At 52.8% G+C, this 15,560-nt stretch overlaps 2 protein-coding genes across 2 annotated transcripts; one reads left to right on the forward strand and one right to left on the reverse strand.

Moving 5' to 3' along the window:
* Positions 1-126: 126 nt before the first annotated feature.
* On the forward strand, positions 127-5,571 carry CDC20 (cell division cycle 20). Its single transcript, XM_062617239.1, has 11 exons — positions 127-266; positions 559-765; positions 1,347-1,492; positions 2,249-2,345; positions 2,890-3,018; positions 3,311-3,507; positions 3,861-3,955; positions 4,266-4,497; positions 4,617-4,742; positions 4,913-5,030; positions 5,311-5,571. The coding sequence occupies exons 2-11, from the start codon at positions 567-569 to the stop codon at positions 5,487-5,489; spliced, it is 1,518 nt and encodes a 505-aa protein (XP_062473223.1). The 5' UTR covers positions 127-266; positions 559-566; the 3' UTR covers positions 5,490-5,571.
* A 3,043-nt stretch (positions 5,572-8,614) lies between these two features.
* ELOVL1 (ELOVL fatty acid elongase 1) lies at positions 8,615-14,779 on the reverse strand. Its single transcript, XM_062617268.1, is given in 10 exon segments — positions 8,615-10,059; positions 10,482-10,618; positions 10,778-10,883; positions 11,215-11,271; positions 11,477-11,557; positions 11,723-11,913; positions 12,292-12,351; positions 12,753-12,796; positions 12,798-12,904; positions 14,121-14,779. Coding segments are annotated over 10 exon segments (1,095 nt in total). The 5' UTR covers positions 14,178-14,779; the 3' UTR covers positions 8,615-9,804.
* Positions 14,780-15,560: the final 781 nt, after the last annotated feature.

Here is a 15,560-nt window from a genome sequence, read left to right on the forward strand (position 1 = left end):
CAAACACACGGCCTCCTCTCCCGTTGTCTGCGCCCCGCGCCCACAGGGAAGAAACGCGGCACTACCCGCCCACCCGGCACCCGTAGCCGTCCGGCGGGGAGAACCCCGCCCCGTCCCGCGGATCAGCCAATCACGATGTGGCGCGCCGTGGTCGCCATGGCAGCGGGGAGCGGTTGGGTTTGAAGCAGCCAATGGGAGGAGCGGTAGCGCGGGGTTTAAATGCCTTCGGGGAGCAGGGTTGCGCGAGCGTCAGTCCTAGAGCGGAGGTGAGAGGCCGGGGCGCAGGGGGAGCCTGAGGTGCGGCCATGGCGGGTGGGAGGCTGCGGTGAAGCGGCCCCTAATGGGCGGCTTAGCGGGTGTCCTGTGGTGGAGGGGCCCCTGAGGAGTGGCTGGGAGGGCGTACTGCTGTGGTGGAGAGCGGCCCGGCCCGGGGCGGGGGGGGTCTCCTGTGGTGGAGAGGGCCCCGAGGTGCAGCTGGGGGGGGGGGGGGGAACCTGGCGGAATAGGGCTGCAGCCCGGCCGGCTGATGTGGGTCCCGCTGACGCTGCGATCCCGCAGCGCTCGCCATGGCGCAGTTCGTGTTCGAGACGGATCTGCACGGGCTGCTGAAGCTGGACACGCCGATCCCCAACGCTCCGCCCGCGCGGTGGCAGCGCAAGGCCAAGGAGAGTGGTGACCCTGGGCCCGGCCCCGCCGCCATCGTGTCGCCCATGAAGCCGCTCAATCGTTCCCACAGCTCCAGCAAGACGCCGTCCAGAACACCCGGTGAGCGGCGGCAACACAGGACAGGTCGGGTGGGGGAGCGTCGCCCTGGCTGCTTGCCTGCAGCCGTGGTGCTCTGAGCTCCGTGCCAGGCTGCCCTTCTGGTCAGGCAGGATGAGGTGGGCTACATGGCGTGGCTCCTGGAGTCGCCCATTTTCTCTCCAGTACGAGAGGGCAGAGCTGTATGCATTGAGGCTGGGTGATCCTCCAGTTGAGCCTTGCTGGCACAGATGAGTGTTTAGACAAGTGTGGGCAAAACGGTCTGCTGACAGCTTTATAACAGTATTTTTGTAACCTCCCCTTATCTGTGATCTCTGGGACTGTTTTTCTAGGCCCAAGGAGTTGTCTCCTGGCACTCCCTCACCTGAGTTTAGTGCATGGGGGGGAGGAGGAGACAAAAATTTGAGTTAACTGTGACTGGGTGGTATGACTTGAGTCCTGCTTGTCTGCAGCATGTCTCACAGGTGTGATGTGGTGGAGTGCTGGGTTTGCTGTCTCTTGAAAGCTCTAATACAAGCTGTTCAATAGCTGTAAGACAATATTTATTTTTATTATAAATATGATATTTATGCATGTGAACACAGGTAAATCTGGATCCAAAATCCAGAGCACACCAACAAAGGCCGGGGGTGATCGCTACATTCCCAACCGCAGCACTATGCAGATGGACATGGCAAATTTCCTCCTAACCAAAGAGAATGACCCTGCTGAAGAGTCCCCTACCAAGAAGGTAAGCATGTTGCTAAGTTATAATTACTACAGTGATTACTATCAAACACCTAATTCTTCCTGGTCTCTTATCGATAACTTATAAACTTAAAGTTCTGTCAAGTGGGCACATGGGGTTGACAGTCCCAGCCACCACTGCTTCCAGCTCTGGGCTTTAAGAGCTGCAGGTGAATGCTGTAGAGTCTGCAGATGGAACAGGCACTTAGTTGCTACACAGGAGCCTGAGTGTAGGTGCTCTATAGAGCTGTCTCCCTAGATGCAGAGAAGAGCATAGTCTTACACCTCTGCTTCCACTCGCTAGCCCATGCCGCTTCTGGTAGCGAAATTCAGCTTTGGGCTAATGAGGCTTTAAAATGTAGCAGGCTGCTACAAAGACACAAAGCTGTGAATCTGCTTGGAGAAACTGCTGGTGGTGTTATTCTAGGACAATGGCTACATGGGAGCTATTCTGGAACGTGTACACTGTGTTCTGAAAACTGTTTATGAAGCATTTAGTCCCTTAGGGCTGTGGCTTTCCCCACAGGCAATGAGACACTGAACTGGCCACTCTTGTATATGAAAATATTGAGCTGGACAGTGTGCCAATGTCTGAAGAAAAACTTTGATGTGCCTGCCTGTAGCTGACTCCCACAGCACAGTTTTATACCTCCTGGTTTTAGGAGAAAGGGGCTTGGGTATATGCCTGCCAGCTGCAGTCTTAAGTGCAGCATGGACTTTGTGTTTTCAATGCATCTTACTGAGGATGGTTTGTCTCCAGGAACAACAGAAAGCCTGGGCAGTGAATCTGAATGGCTTTGATATAGAAGAGGCAAAGATCCTCCGCCTCAGTGGAAAACCACAGAATGCTCCAGAAGGTATGACACAGGGTTTGTGTGAGTTAACTCAGCTGGAGGGATCTAGGCAGAGGAGCAGCAACGCAGAGGCCCTGTGTGTGGACATGGGAGAGATCAACTGGCTGCTTCTTAAGGTTCCTGTGCACAGTGGAGTCTCCTTTCTTAGGGTTCTTGAGGTTGTGGGGTGGCATAAGTTACAGTGAATTTGTTTACAGAAGTTGAAATGAGTGTTAATTGCTCACTTGTACAGCAGGTGGCAAAACTTCCTGAGGTCTGCAAAAGCTTCAAACTCTACTGTGCACTGGTAGTTGAACTGCCAGTAAACAAAATGGGATACAGAAAGCCAAGTGCTTGTCAATTAAACCTGTTCTTGTGAGTTAGAGAATCAGAGCTTACCCTGGTTCAGCAGTTTATGCTGCCAGTGATGAGCACAACTGCAGTCTTCTGAGTGCATTTCTTCCCTCAGGATTTCTTTTTCACTGGAGGGGATTTCTAGTTGGGTGAACAGTGCTCAGCTGGGAGGAAACATTAACTCAGGTTAACAGATCTGTTCCTCTGCACACAGGCTATCAGAATAACCTGAAAGTGCTCTACAGTCAGAAAATAACACCTGGATCCAGCAGGAAGAATGGCAGATACATTTCTTCAATGCCAGACCGGATCCTGGATGCACCAGAGATTCGCAATGACTATTGTAAGTAGGCTGCAACATCGAGTGCTGGGCGTGGAGATCATTCCACATGAGAGCAGGATTCCTAGGTCCTAGTTCAGTATCTTATGCACCCAGACCAGCACTGACCACTTCTGGAGTGTCCCTCTCTAGCCTTTTAGGGAACAGTGGTCCAGAGCGCTGTGTAGGTAACTTGGATCAGGGCTATCTGACCCCATTACCTGGGCATGGTGACACCTAGAAGGCTGGTGAAGCACTGGTGAAAGGCAGGGCTGTCTAAACACAGTGTGACCTGCATTGCTCTTCCAAATTGTAGATCTGAATCTCATTGACTGGAGCTCTCAGAACTTCCTGGCGGTGGCTCTGGACAGCTCTGTCTATCTGTGGAATCACACCACTGGTGAGATTATCCAGCTGCTGCAGATGGAGCATCCAGATGATTACATTTCTTCTGTGTCATGGATTAAAGAAGGAAACTACCTTGCTGTTGGCACAAGTAATGCTGAGGTCCAGGTGAGTGTAGGAGTAAAACTAGAGCTGCTTCCTAGGGACTGCCAGAACTGGGGGCCTTGGGACAAAGGCTTGACTAGTGCTAGAAGAATGCAGTGCATCCTGACTTGCCTTAACTGGTGTGGCATGGAAATGTCCACATCCAGTGACCAACTGCAGCATGCAAGGCACAGATTGGTTGTAGGTTTTTTCTGACACCTGAAGTTGTCCTCTGCTCTGTAGGTGTGAGATACCAATTCTCTCTGCCCCTGTGCTGATGAGGTTGAATGCCAGAGCCTGTGCAATGAGGTTCCTGGGCAAGGCAATAGAGCTGGGTTTCCTCATCCTCCAGAGAATTTCTTCCTCTGTCTCTCTAGCTATGGGATATACAGCAGCAGAAACGCCTCCGAAACATGACCAGCCATTCTTCACGTGTGGGCTCCCTCAGCTGGAACAGCTACATCCTGTCCAGGTAAAGCAGTGGGTGAAGGGCAGCATCCAACTGTTGCAGATTCCTATCCTAGATCAAATTGGTGCAGATTAGGGATGGCAGAGAGGAATTTCTGTCCTTGCTTGGGATTCTTCTTACTCAGCCTGTTCTGTCAGGACAGTGGGGAGAAGGCCTCTCTGTTCTCTTGCCCTTTGTGCTGAAGTTGTGAAGAACTTCTGTGGCTACTTTGCTCACTCCACCAGGCCAGTGGCAGGTACAACAGTCTTGGAACAGCTCAAAAATGGTCTTTGGTGAAAACCAGCCTGACACTGCAAGTCTTCTCTTTCTGCAGTGGGGCACGAACTGGCCACATCCACCATCATGATGTCAGAGTGGCTGAGCATCATGTGGCCACACTTGCTGGCCACACGCAGGAGGTTTGTGGACTCAAGTGGTCTCTAGACGGGCGCTACCTGGCTAGTGGTGGCAATGACAACCTGGTGAACATCTGGCCATGCACCCAGGGGGACAGTGGGGACTTTGCTCCTGTACAGACCTTCACGCAGCACCAGGGTGCTGTCAAGGTGAGTGTAGGGCTGCTGTGGGCACATGCCTGTACATGCCTGTGTGCGAGGCAGGTGTGCAGCACTGGCTGTGCACAGGCTGCCCCTTGCATATCTTAAGATGAACCTTTTTCTCTCAGGCTGTGGCGTGGTGTCCGTGGCAGTCAAATGTTCTGGCCACTGGAGGTGGGACTAGTGACAGACATATCCGCATCTGGAATGTGTGCTCTGGCACCTGCCTCAGTGCTGTTGATGCCCACTCCCAGGTGAGACATGAACACCAGCTTGGAGATAAACACCTTCTGGCAGGACACCTGTACAGAGCTGCTGGCACTTGAGGCACAAAGGCATGGGAAAGGAGGGGACCATGCTCACCTCTGGGTGGTGAGCATCAGCACAAGCAGCCTGTCTTACCTGCACTACTGCCTCTTGCCAGGTTTGTTCTATCCTGTGGTCAACAAACTACAAGGAGTTCATTTCAGGCCATGGCTTTGCACAGAATCAGCTGGTTATATGGAAGTATCCAACAATGGCCAAGGTCACTGAGCTGCGAGGTAAGCTGGGCCCTCTGTCTTTGGAAGAGATGGGTAATAGAGGCTGAAGACAGGTCTAATCCTTGGTTAGAGCAGACCTCGGGTCTAGCCTGGAGCATTACTGATGCAGAATGGTGTCCAGGAGCATGCTGCTAGGAGCAGCTGAAGAAACACCGCTGCTCCAAATGCATACCTGGGGTGTGAATTGATGCTGCTGCACTATGGTGTGGAGATGGCTATGCAAGCTGGTGGGGAGTAATATGATCAGCCCATGCCTAACTGCACACCACCTCCTCCTCAGGTCACACTGCCAGAGTCCTGAACCTGACTATGAGCCCTGATGGTGCAACAGTGGCCTCAGCAGCTGCTGATGAAACGCTGCGGCTCTGGCGCTGTTTTGAGATGGACCCCATAAAGAAGAAAGAGAAGGAAAAGGCAAACAGTGCCAAAAGCAGCATCATTCACCAGGGCATACGCTGAGTGCACAGGACTGTTGTGGGGAGAGGGGCTTATCTTGTTGTACAGTATTTTAAAAGTTAATAAACTGCTCTAGTTTGCCTTTTTTTGTTTTTATGGAGTCTGATGGAAGAGAAGGCCATGGCTCAAAGAACTGAGGTTTGCAATCTGGGCAAGTGGTTGAAGCTCTTATTCTTTAGTGCCAGTTTGCAGAAACCCTCAGCCTAGCAAACGTGTGAAGTCCTGGGAGACGGAGGATGCTATGCAATGGCTAAGACAGGTATGACTTCTGCCACACACACCCATGCTGACCACAAGCACACCAGCTCCACCAAATGGGGAAGCTGTAGCTGAGGTGACTTCCTACCCCTCCAACACTCATCATAGTGTGTTAACTTAGATTGGATATAAGGAGGAAATTCTTTCCTGTTAGGGTGGTGAGATACTGGAATGGGCTGCCCAGGGAGGTTGTGAATGCTCCATCCATGGCAGGGGGTTTGGAACATGATCTTAAGGTCCTTTCCAACCCTAACTATTCTATGATTCTAACTGCACTGGGGCTTGGAGGAAATCCCCCTGACTTGCTGGGGTGGCATAGCTGCCTTTGCAGTGACTTTAGTGTTGAATTTAGCTGAATGCTACCCGGGGGGGGGGGAAGGTGGGGCAGGAGCTATAAATATAGAGTGAGATGCTCTATGTATACTCATCCCAAAGGACAGGAAGGGATTAGCAGTGGCATTGTAGACTGATGCAAACCAGAAGGTTAGTTTACATTGCCACAGCCAGCCTGGCTATCATGTAAGAAGCTCCCAGTGTGTAGCCTTTAGTCATAAGTTGTTCCAGCATACCTGATCCCTGTCCTGCCTTTGTGCTGAGGGGAAGCCCTATTGCCTTGATGATGCTGCATGCAGAGAAGCATGCAGATGCTTGGTAGAGCTCGACTCTTCAGCAGTTGAAGAAATGCATTCTTTCCAAGCTCAGTTATGTTGGTGGGAGCATATTTGAGCTTTTAGCAAAAGCCAGTGCAGCTACTGCAGTCATGCTGCTCTGCATATTGATTGGAGCTGAGATGTCTGAGGGTGTGGGACTGCCACAGACCCATTCAGCCCCTCCTTCAGCTGCACCAGGGGCTGCCAGGGCCACTGCACAGCTAATTAGCACCTCATCTGGGGCAAAATAGCGTGACAAAGCCTGTGCTGTGATTAGCTGAGGGTGGATTGTTATTAACTGTTTTCACCTTCCCCTCGGCACAGTACTATGCTGTACTTGGCACCAGGCTCCTGCTCTGCCTCCTGAGTTTAACCCAGAGGGAGCCTTCTAAAAGGAGGTCCAAGGGATGAAGAGGCAGCTCTCCCCAACCAAATCCTAAGGCAGCAGCTGAACCTAATGGGGAAGAGGGCAGGGCCCTATATGGGTTAGACTCTTCCCCAGAGCTGTGCTGCTGCTGTAGCAGCCCTGCCCCACACCCCTGCAATGATCCAGGATGCAAGGAACCTGCAAGAAAGGCTTCTATGTCTGAAAACTGGTGCAGTTTTTGCTGTGGAAGAAAGCAATTCACCTTTCTCAGAGAAAGCTTGTCTTGCCTCTCTCCTTAGCACATACCCACCCTGCAAAGCTGTGCATTATACACCCCACGAAAACCCCTGAGCATTACTAGAAGGTGAGGGTACTGCAGTGTCTTCCTTTGGCCCCCACACTAGAGCAAGGAGGTGCAGAGGAAAGAGCTGGGCACTGAGCCAGCAGGCCCAGGAAATGCTGCCATATACGGTGAGGATTCAGTTCAGATCAAGAGCCCCAAATGACCATGACAGCATGTAAATTACCAAGGGCCACAGCCAGCCCATGGAAAGGTCTCAGCTAATGGGAACAATTGGAGGAAGGGAAAGCAGAACACATGCAGGGAACACCCCCTTTTAAAAGGCCAAGCAGAAGTAGTTCAAAAGTATTGTTACTATTTCGGGCAAAAGCACAAAGACAGGGCCGTGTTTACCAAAAGCCAGCTGAAGGAGGGGGAAGGAGGCTTGATGGGAAAAGCTCCATCTTCAGCTGGACTGTCACCTACAGCTCCTGAAGAGAAGGCTTCTGAGCACCTACCTAGGGTTATACATCCCTTCATCAGGGACCAGAACGATGCTCTGACAGTTCTTGCCCAGAAAAGCAGCAACTGAGACACCACTACACAGTGCAGCAGCCAGACCCTGTTTAAGGCTTCATACATACAAGAGCACTAAGCCCTGTAAAATGTGGTGATGCCCACATGCAGTTTGGGTTATTTGGTCACACCAGTTCAGGTCAGTTGATGTTTTCCTATGTTCTGGGGCATGAGTATAGTGTACGGTAGCTCAGGCACAGTCAGCAAAGCTTTCCCTCACATCCAGCCATGCCCTAGGTCCAGCATCGGCTGGACAGCCACTAAAGCTCTCCCCACACCCCAAACAAACCTATAGTGAACAGCTTTCTTCCTGGCCACAAGCTACCCACCCCTCTGCCCAGGCTTGACTCAGCACCTAGGCTAGCCTCTCACAACGGCATGGGGAAGGCAGCACTGCACCCCAGCAGGGAAGCCAAACTGTCTCAGGTGGTAGAAACAACAGAGTGCAGCCAAGGCATGGTGCACTGCTGTAGCAAGAGGAAGAGAGCAGGAACACAAACCTCCCTCTGACCGACCTGAGCTACATTCTGCACAGATCCACACTGCAGGGGCTGTCACAGCTGGCAGCAACTTCACCTTCAGCAGATGCAGAAGCCAAACTGCTGTTTCCCCATCACCTGGGGTTCCAGGGTCTTTATTCCCCACTCCACCACACCTCAGCTCCCTGGGATGTCTGAAAGGCAGCAGCACCTCCTGGGCCAGTGCCCAGGTCCCAACACACACCCTGCTCCACCCCAGCCATTCTTTGACAGGGTGGAGCCACTTTCACAACAGGAGCTTTGACACATTTCCTGCCATGAGCACTGCTCTACCAGCACACTTGGGAACAATCTGCCATCTGCTTCATCAGCAGACTGCTGCCGCCCTCTCCCCCCAACACAAAAACCTGCTATGCCAGCTGCTGCTCCTGGCCCTGCCTCAACCACGCTGGGCAGCACCAAGGACCTGGAACAGCTTCTGAGGACAGCAAGCCAGGAAAAAAAAGAGGGCTGAGCCATTTTTCCTTCTGTCTGTTTATTTGTGATAGAAGAGCAGCCCAATCTGACAGGGCCTGGCTCCTTCACCTCAACCTCAAGGCCAACAGCACGGTTTTGGTTACAGCCCAAGCAAGTGATGGGCACCAGGACCAGGAGAGCTGCTGCACCGCCCTGCTGGTAGGGCAGGGTACACCTTCAGATGCACAGGGGCAAGATGTGTTCACATACACCACAGCAGCGCAGGCAACAGCCATCCTCTGCTGTGCTCACACTGGGCCAGAGCAGAGCTGGGCCCAAGCTGGAAAGCCCAAGAGCTGATTCTAGGGGCAATTATTGCTCAAGTCTTGAGTATGCAGGAATGGAAAAGGTCCAAGGCAAGGCTGAGCTTGGCCTCCCCCACTCTGGAGCAAGGCACCAGCTGCCATACGGGATCACATAAGTGTGGCTGAAGCACACACTGAGCACCTAGCTCAGGCACAGAAAGGCAAGGCAACCTGGGCTCAGCGTGTGGGAGAGGCATTTCAGGCCATCACAACCCCTGCTACATAGTAGGCACATGGCATGTGTACTGTACTGGGCAGGTCTGGGCCCTTGAGTTCCATATACACCACCACTACATTCTCCATCGCTACACCTGAGCACAGCTATGCCAGGGCAGGACCTCCCACCCTGGGCACACAGGGATTAAAAGGGACATGCAGCACTGTGGCATGGAACAAAGTGGCACAAGGCACAGTAGAGCAGGAGCACTCACACTGGAGCTGGCAGCAGCAAGCAGCCAGGGACAAGCCTGCTCATCCACACAGGCTCTCATGAGACAGGGAAGAGGAAGGGGCACCAGGACAGGGAGCAGTCTCTTCTTTTGGTCCTACTCAGAAGGAAATAGGCCCCAGGCAGAAGGGCCAGATGTAGGCACTTGGGGAAGTTCCTTTGGAAACACTGGAATGGGACTGCAGCCCCACAGCTGTGATGCAGGCAGCTGCCTCTCTGCTCAGCAACACTGAGAAACAGCACAAGCCCTCCAAGGAGAAGTTGCCCATAGCTGCTCAGAGCAGAGGGGCTGGGCATGCAGACAGGACAGCAGGGCTTGGGCACAGGGGTACAACAGTCTGTAGGCACTTGACTTGGCTAGTGGTACCCAGGAGCAGGGGAACAGGTCCCAGCTGCCTCTGCCCCGGGGCTCTCATTGGCTCTGGGAGGGCCTTGCCCTCTAGTTGGCTTTGACCTTGCCGTTGGTGACAGTGCCATTCTCGTGGATGCTGCTACCGTTGTGCTGGGCTGCTTGTTGAGCCACCCTAGGCAACCGTTTGCCCTTTGTGTAGGACTGGTACCAGAAGTTGGAGAAGAGGATGAAGAAGATGGTCCCATAAATCCAGATGAGGTGGACGAAGATGGGAAACTGGTACTGACAGCTGGGCATGAAGTAATACTGAGAGATGTGGACAGAGACAATCACAAACTGTGCCTGGGAACAAGGCAGAGCAGGGATAAGTTATTCATGGGGGCAGGGTTAGGGACACCCCCACCCCCTCCCCCCCACAGAGACCTTTCTAAATTAAACCAATAGGCTCCTTTCCCACTCTGCAGTAGAGTGTGTGCCTCCTTATGTTGAGGCACAGCCAGCAGCTGGACAAGGCAGGCACAAGCCTCAAGGCAGCACATCTCTCACCCTCCCGGTGTGAATGAACCCAGGGGCAGCAGATCGAGCAGCACCCACACCCTAACCAGGCTGGTAGGGTTGTCAGAGGTCTCAGAGCTGTTAGAAACCCAGAGAAGCTACAGAAGAGACAGCTACAGCTTCTGGCTGCACCTTTCACAGGTAGAGGGGCTGGCCTGCCCCCCACAAAAGAGGATGAAGGCACATGCTCTCCTCCACAGCAGACTCACCAGCTGGATGGCTGTGATGTGCTTCTTCCACCACAGATACTTTTGGAAGGCAGGTCCTGCTGCTGAGAGCCCATAGTACAGGTACATGACAACATGCACCATGGAATTGATCATGGCATGGAATGAGCCCATTCCCCCTGTTCAGAAAGATTTTCATTAGCATAAGTTAGTCCTCTGGAGCAGTCAGTGCTACAAGAAGTTTCTAAGAGCCCAACAGGGCCAAATCCCCTTGTCAGCATGCTGCAGCTAAACCCAACCTTTCCCCAAGCTGTGCACCCCTACAGTTTCCATCTTACCTGGACCAAACCTTGCTCCCCACCACCAGCTCCAAGGCAGAACAGAATGGTGGAAGAGGTGCAAGAATGTGACCTGTTCATTCTTCTTCCGCAGGACAAAGATCACCTGCAATGAGAACCAAATCAGATCAAGGACCTGCAGCCCTGGGAGCAGATGGGACAATAATTTAGTGTCTGATCTCAGTGGCAGTTCCCCTTCCCCCCCCCACCAAGCTCACTGCCACTACCCATTAGATCATTCCACAGCTTCCAGAGCTGTAACACACCAAGAGTGTCCTCTGCAATAGCCCAGCATGTTCTTCTTGGTTATAAAGCCTGACAGAAGCACTACCAGGTCAGACTGGAAGGGCTGAAGTACACACCTATCTCAAATACACTGGGCCCCAAGTCCCTGCCCAGAAAGCAGTGACAAGGCTTTCTCACAGTAACTTACTCACCGTGTCTGTCAGTTCGATGAACTTTGAGAAGACAAAGAGCCAAGCAACACTGACCATCTGCAACAGAACATGTTAATATTAGAGACCCACCTAGACTTGAAATGCCCATTGATCAAGAATGCTCATGCAGTAACCCTGGGGTGAAACCAAGAGCCAGAGACTAAGTCTTCTGCCTCAGGAAATGCAGGCAGCCATGACCTAGCTGTCCAAACAGAAGTACTAAAGGCCATCCCCACTACTTGGGAGAGGGACAAGAACTTACCCTGAGGGCCTTGGGGTCCTGCGAGAAGTCCACAGGGTCACATCTCCAGGTGTACCCAGTAAGCCACCCCGCCATCAGGAACTGCAACAAGAGCATCACCAGGGTGAGGCCCCACACATCACCCACTGCACTTTCCAAGCCCTGCACAGAAGTGCAGGCAATAGCCTGCAGAAGGACCCCCCACCATCTATGCAGCCTGCATGCAGGTTTTCGTATGCCAGACAAAGCCTGCCATCAACAACTCACCTCATAAACTATGTAAAGAGAGAGGCCCACCAGAAAGAAGTTGTATAGCACCATGAACTTCTTTAGGTTTAAAGGCTTCCTGTTGGCCATTAATCGGGGACCCAAGGATAGTACAAAGTAGACATATGCCAGGAGGATGCCCATCACAAGGAATGGGGATTGCATCAGTGGATAATCAGCGATGCGGGGGTCTGCAGAGAAAGCCACAGCGCAGAGTGGTTAGCATCCTCACCCCAGGCTGCTGCCAGCAATGCTGCTGCCAGGGTGGACATAAGGAATGACAAGTCTGTTCCCCTGGGACAGGAGTGCAGGTCTGGGGGGACAGTCTGGAAACTGAGGCTGGTAAAGCCAACCAAACTCAGTAAGGTACAAGGGCATGAGTGCCCCAAAACAGCCTGCACACAGGCCCTGAGGCAAAACAGCCCAACAGGCAGCGCAAAAACCCCAGAGCTGCATCTACACAAGGGAAGAGGCAGGATGTAGCCAGACCCAGACTACTTCAGGGGTGACAGCCACCACCCCAGTGCCTGTGGCAGGAAGGCACGAACTGGACAGAGCCAAACACTCACCTGCTTTCTTCATGAAGTCCTGATACATGGTCACAATCCCCTCCATGGTGGTGGCAGTATCTATGGAGAGAAGAAGGGCAGATCAGGCAGCTGTTTTCCCAGGAGGCTGCCTGCAGAGCACAGGCCTGTGGATCAGAAGATCTCAAGTACAGCTTCAGAGATACAGTCATGTGTACCTGGCCAGCATTGCTCTCAACTAATCCTGCACCAGGATCTACTACCCAGTGGAACCACATGCTCCCCACTTCTCACTAATCCTGGCCCTGCCTCCTGAGCTCTGCTGGGAACCCCATCATACACTACCAGCAGTCCTTCCAAGGCAGATCCTAACATTTCAAGCTAGGACAGCTTCCAGCCTCAGCACTGTATCTCCAGCCCCTTAGTCTTGGTCCTGCTGTACAGGCTCAAGCATTATCACCCATAACCATGATGTTGCTACCAGCCTTGCCTCCCATACCCACCTGCACAATGCTCTCTGCCTGACCCTGGTGCAAGGTCTTCAAGATGCAGAGCTGGCCCACAGCCTCCACAGAGCAGTGCTTTTACAATCAGCTTTGGGCTCCTGACCACTGATTGCTGCCAGAGAAGCCACACGGCATCACTGGCAGACCCACTGCATGAGGAAGGAAAGCCATCAGTTCAGAAACACACGTTTCTGGTGCCAGAGTTCCTGGTTTCACACCCTTGCACAAAACTCTCCTGACATGAACTACCAAGCCATAACCCAGCACCTCAGAGGTGAGCTGCAGCTACTTGGCAATGACATTTCCACTCCTCTTCCAGACAGGGGACAGTATCTGTGGTGGAAAGGATATAAGGCTGCAGAGAGGTAGTCTGGTTCTCCCCATACTTGCTCAGCCTCACTCTAAGCACACACCAGTGATCCAAACAGATGCTCTCCATAATAGCAGGAAGGGCACAGGCTCTTGTTGCTGCAGGCAGGCTTCAAACACGTTCACCCAGGCCCCTGTGCTCCCCAGCCTAGAGAGCAGCAGAAGGAAGGCAGCGCACAGGCTGACTCACCCTGCTGCAAGGGAGGCATCCCCAGAGCTGCTCCCAGACCTCCGAAAGGCTGTATGGGAACCACTGCCCACAGACAGGCCCAGGGAAACAGTCCCCAGCGCAGTTCCCTCAGGAAGTTTGCTGCTGCCACTACCAGGAAGCATGGAGCCTCTCCCAGACCAGTAGCCAGAAGAACCTCCCAGTAAGGTCCCAGCTGGGAGCACCCAGCAGCCATTGCTACCTCAAACCCCCATCAGCCAGCACCAGCATCGCTCTTTCAGCTTCACTGCAAGTGTAAGAGCTCAGTAAAGTCCTCTTTGCTCTAGCTGGGACCCAGATGGCAGCAGCAGACACTACCAAGCACCTACATGACAGGCTTTGCTGGCAGCAGTGTTCACAGGTGCCTGGTACACAGCATTCTGCATCACCATTCCCTACACCTCTCTTGAGTGCAGCAACAGTGCTAGCTCTGTGCCTGCCCAGTCATACCCTCTCTGCTGTTCCAAAGTGAGCACCACCCAACCTCTACAACAGCACTGGAGTGGAAGAAGTCTTCTTCACACCCACCCTTCCCACAGTACCCATTCTTCCAAGCAAGGCTCCAGAGCAGCCTGCACAGCCACACACCCCAGGGACAGAGCCTAAGAAGTTTTGCTGTGCTTCAAAAACACAGAAAGTGATTCCTCATGTCATCATGGAAGCAGCTGCAACCCTAGGGCAAAGCCCACTCAGAACTGACCCCCATACCTCATGGGCATCAGCAGCAGAATAGATGCTCATCTTTCTAGTCCAATATTTAAAGGGGTTTAACAGCAAATACTACTCACTTGTAGTAAGTAATACTTAAGGTCCTGGGCACTGCCAAGGTTATCCACTCTCCACATGCAGCAGGGGCCAAGAAAGCGTAGCAGGAACTAGAGCATCCTCAAGAGCCACTCAAAGCTCCAGTTGTGGGAAATGCAGTAAGTACAAGTCCTGAAAGCTGCTGAGCTTTATGTTGCTTTAATGGCTAAGAGCAAGCTCCAAACGTGTCCGTCTAGTTTCAGCTTTCAACCACTACATCCAGCTACACCTGTGCTACATTGAGGAGCCCTCAAGAGTTAGTTCCCAGCACAGGTACCTGACTACTAAAGCTCAGTGTTTATCTTATCAAGCTGAATGAGTCACCTTTACTATAGGTCCAGGGCAGACAGAACTCTTGCAGAGTGCTTGCCTACTTTAGGCAGGCTGGGATGAGAAGATGGTATCAGTCACCTACACGCTCGGAGCTACATCTCACTGGAGGGAAACACCTGAGCTCAGGCACTATAGGTTCCTGTACTGACTGCAATGCCAGCAGGGCTCCAGCACCACTGGCCAATGAGGACCCCAAGTCAAAACAACTCAGGGAGACTTGGGTGAGAAGACTCACACTGACAGACCTGCTGAAGGCTGCACAGAACACACAGCAGACAAGGGTCATCCTGGCAGCAACCCTGAACCCAGACAAGCATCCCATGCAATCAGTGGAAACAGCCTGCTTCCGCACAGCACTAGCAGAGAAGTTCCCACCAGTATGAACAGGAACAAGTCCCTGCTACTGCTCTGTCTTGTGAAGTGCCTCCAACACGCCATGCATGCCAGGCAATCCACCTGTCCTGACCATGGGCTCTGGGTAAGCACGAGGACCTCTACCAGGGCAGAACTAATAGAATCACACTGCAGGCCCTTATGAAAAGCACCTATGCATGTCCCACAGCTTCTCAAGGCAGGACACCCTGCTGCATTCAGCTAACAGAGCTGCCACATCTTCAGGGAACCCCCAAGGTTCTTGAGTCTTTGCAAGGGCTGGTGTCCACACTGGCATGCTACACAGTCCTGCACTAGACAGAGGCTGAAGTGTGCCTTGCTCAGTGAGTAGATGCAAGTATGTCTAACCCTCCTCTGTCTCCCAAGGGAGAGCCACTGGCCTTGGGGTGTTGGCAGTCAAGATGCAAAGGGGTAGTTGTAAAGCAGGGCTAAGCATTACCTTCACTAAGCAGAAGGATAAGCGCGCTGGTCTGGCTGAGCCATGATGGCTCCACACCAGCCTTTTTGCTGCAGGCAGAGTTCTTCCAGCACAAGCGTCTTGGGAACCTCAACTCACCTCTGCCATTTCCTCTGTGCACAACACCAGCACTTGATGCATCTCTGCCCTTGAAGAGGGGTTCACCATCCAGCCAGGCATGAGATCTTACTGCCCTCCATGCTACATGCTGCAGATGTTTACAGCTCAGTGGCTGGCATCT

This window comes from Pezoporus occidentalis, unplaced genomic scaffold (genome assembly GCF_034315485.1).
Source record: "Pezoporus occidentalis ecotype Australia unplaced genomic scaffold, CSIRO_AGI_Poc_V1 ctg194, whole genome shotgun sequence".
NCBI lineage: Eukaryota > Metazoa > Chordata > Aves > Psittaciformes > Psittacidae > Pezoporus > Pezoporus occidentalis.